The 3,835-nt window shown below is 33.5% G+C and overlaps 1 protein-coding gene across 1 annotated transcript in view; it reads left to right on the plus strand.

Moving 5' to 3' along the window:
- The window catches only part of NME8 (NME/NM23 family member 8), a 31,716-nt gene that overhangs the window by 21,731 nt on the left and 6,150 nt on the right, over window positions 1-3,835 (plus strand). The window contains exon 11 of the mRNA XM_007115009.2: window positions 1,878-2,050. Coding sequence (XP_007115071.2) covers window positions 1,878-2,050 — 173 coding nt within the window. The remainder of the gene's footprint in view (window positions 1-1,877; window positions 2,051-3,835) is intronic.

The following is a 3,835-nucleotide window of genomic DNA, read 5'->3' on the forward strand; positions in this document are numbered from 1 at the left end:
CGTACCGCAAAAAAAAAAACAAGCAAACAAACGAACAAACAAAAAAACCATATAATAATAATTGATGCGGACAAAAATCATCAGTGGGTGCTAAATCCACTGTATGAATAATATATGCATTTTCAAATAGTGTCCTTTCAGATTTCTTATTATTTACAAAGTGGAAATTGTAGCTTTTCAATGGAGAAAACTCGGGGATACCACTCTGACCATGTTAATATCACCAATAATGGGAAAAACCGACACTGTGTACCTCCTATTGTGAGGTATACTGGTGTGGTATTCCCAAAGTATCATACCCAGAATGTAATAGGAAACTATGGGGCCATTCCATAGTCTGAAACCATCCAAAATGAGGAGTCTATTGTACAGAGCAACCGGCCTGGATGGAGCTCTCAAAATATCAGTATCATAAAAGACAAGACGCAAGAGGGAGGAGATATGGGGATATATGTATATGTATAGCTGATTCACTTTGTTGTAAAGCAGAAACTAACACACCATTGTAAAGCAATTATACTCCAATAAAGATGTTAAAAAAAAAGAAATTAAAAAGAAAAGACAAGAAAGGCTGAGCCATTGTTAGAGGCTGAAGAAGACTAGGCACTTTGGGCAACTGCATGCAATGTATGATCCAGGATTAGGAAAAATTACTATCGATAGGAGAGTATTATAAAATTGCTGAAATTTGAATATGGACTGCTCATGAGGTAATAGTCTTATATCAGTGTAAACTTTCCTGAGGTCTTTAGGAGGGTGAATGGTGAAACTATCTGCAGTCTATTCTTAAATGGTTAAGCCAAAACACACACACAGACACACACACCCATAGACACACACACACTCTCACTGGGGGATGAGAAAGAGAAAGAACAAATGTGACAAAATGCTGACAGCTCTTCAATCTAAAGTTCATTATCCTGATCTTGCAATTTTTCTGCCAATTTATATTTTTTCAAAATAAAAAGTTTTAAAAACTGTACTCATCTATATTCTCCTTAGAAGAGACAAAGAAAAATAAAAGAAATAAAGGAATGGTAAAAAAAATTAGCCAGGAAAAATAAACTATTAGAATTGAACATTAAAAGTGTTAAACTTGATAAAGAAGGATATGATGTATAAGAAAACATTTATGAAGAAGATAGAGTAGTCAAAAAACGTATGCCCCAAACAACATAGATAACATACATAAAGATACAAGTACCAGAAAAACAAGGAGAACTGGATAAAAATAACTTTATGGTCAGAGATCTCAATACACAGCAGACAAAAAAGCAAGGATATATAGGGGTGGCAAATACATATTCCATAATTGTGTATAATAAATGATCTATAATATATGAAATATGAATATATAACCTCAAATCCCACAAATAAATTTGCTTTGTTTACAAAGAAAACCTTAACAAATTTTTAAAAATTAAGACCTCACCACATGCATTTGCTGATTACAATCCAATAAAGTTGGAAATAAATAATAAAATGATCCAAATGTCTTATCTATTTGAAAGCATGAAATGTATTCCTAAATAAGCCTTGATTCACAGACAAAATTAAAAGGAAAAATAGAAACTATCTGGAAAGCTTTACATAGAGGAAAGAAAAAATTTTTAAACATTTTATTTTGGTCTCCTTAAAATCCTCTCATGAAATCAAACATACATGATTTCATGTAATTGATTTTTGGATTGGTTCAATAAAGGTGGAACTAAATACATATTCTCTGATGTGACAGAGAGATATAACTTACCTTTATGTGAAATTCAACTTTTATTTGCTTTACTAAACTCTAATTTATTTGTGAACATATTATCAATTTTAATTTTCTGGCATGATTATTAAACTTCAGTTTATAATTATATTTTGGATTTCAGCAGTTTCCAAGAATACCTGGAAAGACAACAAATATCTCAGTTTTGTGATGTTGAAGAGAATATAAGTAATACTAAGTTTATTGATGTCTTCATCCCTGATTTTAAAAAAATTAAAGGCATAAAATTAGAAAAGATACTGGCATTACTTCGACCAGCCCTCTTTAATGAAAGGAAAGGTAAGGAATAAAGTATAAATTGTTTAACTACTTTGTACATGGGATTTGAATAAGCTCTAGTATAATTATATTAAAAGATACTAGTTTGAAATTTAACATTTAAGAAAAAGCACCTGAAGAAATTTAGTTAACACTAATTTACTAATTTCTCAATAAAAAGAATAAAACATTTTTGTAATTAAAATATTCAGAAAGTGTTTTCTAACCTAGGAATTTGTCAGGGTAGATTTTAACAGGGCTAGAATTATTACAGAATAAAGATTAGAAGCATTCATGTCTGAAATGCCTTAGTTCAAGGCCTGGGTAAAAACCCTCATTAACAGTGTGATTTGAAAAAGGATACTTTACCAGGTCTATTTCTTCATGCTTAAATTCAGAAGATTAAAGTGAGAAAACATAAATAAAGTGCCTGGCACTTAAAAAGTGCTAGTTATTTTTCACTTCCTCCATATTCACAGAGTAGAGTGAATATTGGCAGAGCAAGAACACAAACCATACATTCACACTGTTAATTCTTTTTTATATCTAGCGTATGGAAATACAATTGATATTTGTATGTTGACCTTGCAGTCTCTGACTCGCTAAACTACTTAGCTCTAGGAGCTTTGACGCAGTCTCCTTGGGAATTTCTATGCAGACCACGGTTTCTGAGCCTCAGACCTACTTACACTTTGGGCTAGGTGATGCTTTGTTGAGGGGCTGTGTCATGTGCATTGGAAGAAGTTCAGCAACATCCTTGGCCTCGACTCACTACATGTCAGTAGCATCTCCTCACCTCCTAGTTGTGAAAACCAAAAAATCTCTCCAGACGTTGCTAAATGCACCCTTGAAGGACTGAGAACCATCGATGTAGACAATAACATCATCTACAAATTGAGACAGTTTTACCTCTTCCTTTCTAACACGGACACCTTTTATTTCTTTTGTTTGCCTCATTGGACTGGCTGGAACTTCCTGTACGATCTTGAATAAGAGAGATGAGAGGATACAGGTTACCTTGCTCCTGATCTTACAGTAAAAGCGTTCAGTCTTTTACCATTAAGTACAATGTTAGCTGTATAAGCCCTTTATTAAATTAAGGAAATTCCCACCTATTCCTAGTTTTGGGAGAGTGTTGGTTTGTTTGTTTTTTTAATATCATGAATGGATGTTGTATTTTCTCAAATTTTTTTCTTGAGTTTAATAATATGGCAATCACTTTGATTTTGGAATACTGAACCAGTCTTGCATTCTCCAGATAAATCACACTTGGTGGTTGTATACTGTCCTTTTTTACATGCTGCTGGATTTGAATTTTCAATATTTTGCTGAGGACTTTCCTTGTAATGTCTTTATCTGGTTTTGGTGTCAGGGTAATGGGTAATGCAGGCCTCCCTCATCAAATGAGATGAAAAGCAGTCACTCCTGTTTTCTAGAAGAGATGGTGTAGAATTGATGTTACGTCTTTCTTAAATATTTACTGGAATTTACCAGTGAAGCTATCTGGGCCTAGAGTTCTCTTCTTTGGAAATTTCTGTTTGCCTTTTAAACCTTGAACAATATGTACATATTTTTTTGAATGAATAGACTTTATATTTTAGAATAGCTGTTGATTTACAGAAAAATGAAGAAAGATAGTACAGTGTTCCCATATGCCTGCCCCTGCAACAGCTTCTTCTATTAGTATCTTATATTACTATGATACATTTTTGTTTGTTTGTTTGTTTGTTTGTTTTGCGGTATGCGGGCCTCTCACTGTTGCGGCCTCTCCCGTTGCGGAGCACAGGCTCCGGACGCGCAGGCTCA

The sequence above is a fragment of the Physeter macrocephalus genome, chromosome 5 (assembly GCF_002837175.3).
Source record: "Physeter macrocephalus isolate SW-GA chromosome 5, ASM283717v5, whole genome shotgun sequence".
NCBI lineage: Eukaryota > Metazoa > Chordata > Mammalia > Artiodactyla > Physeteridae > Physeter > Physeter macrocephalus.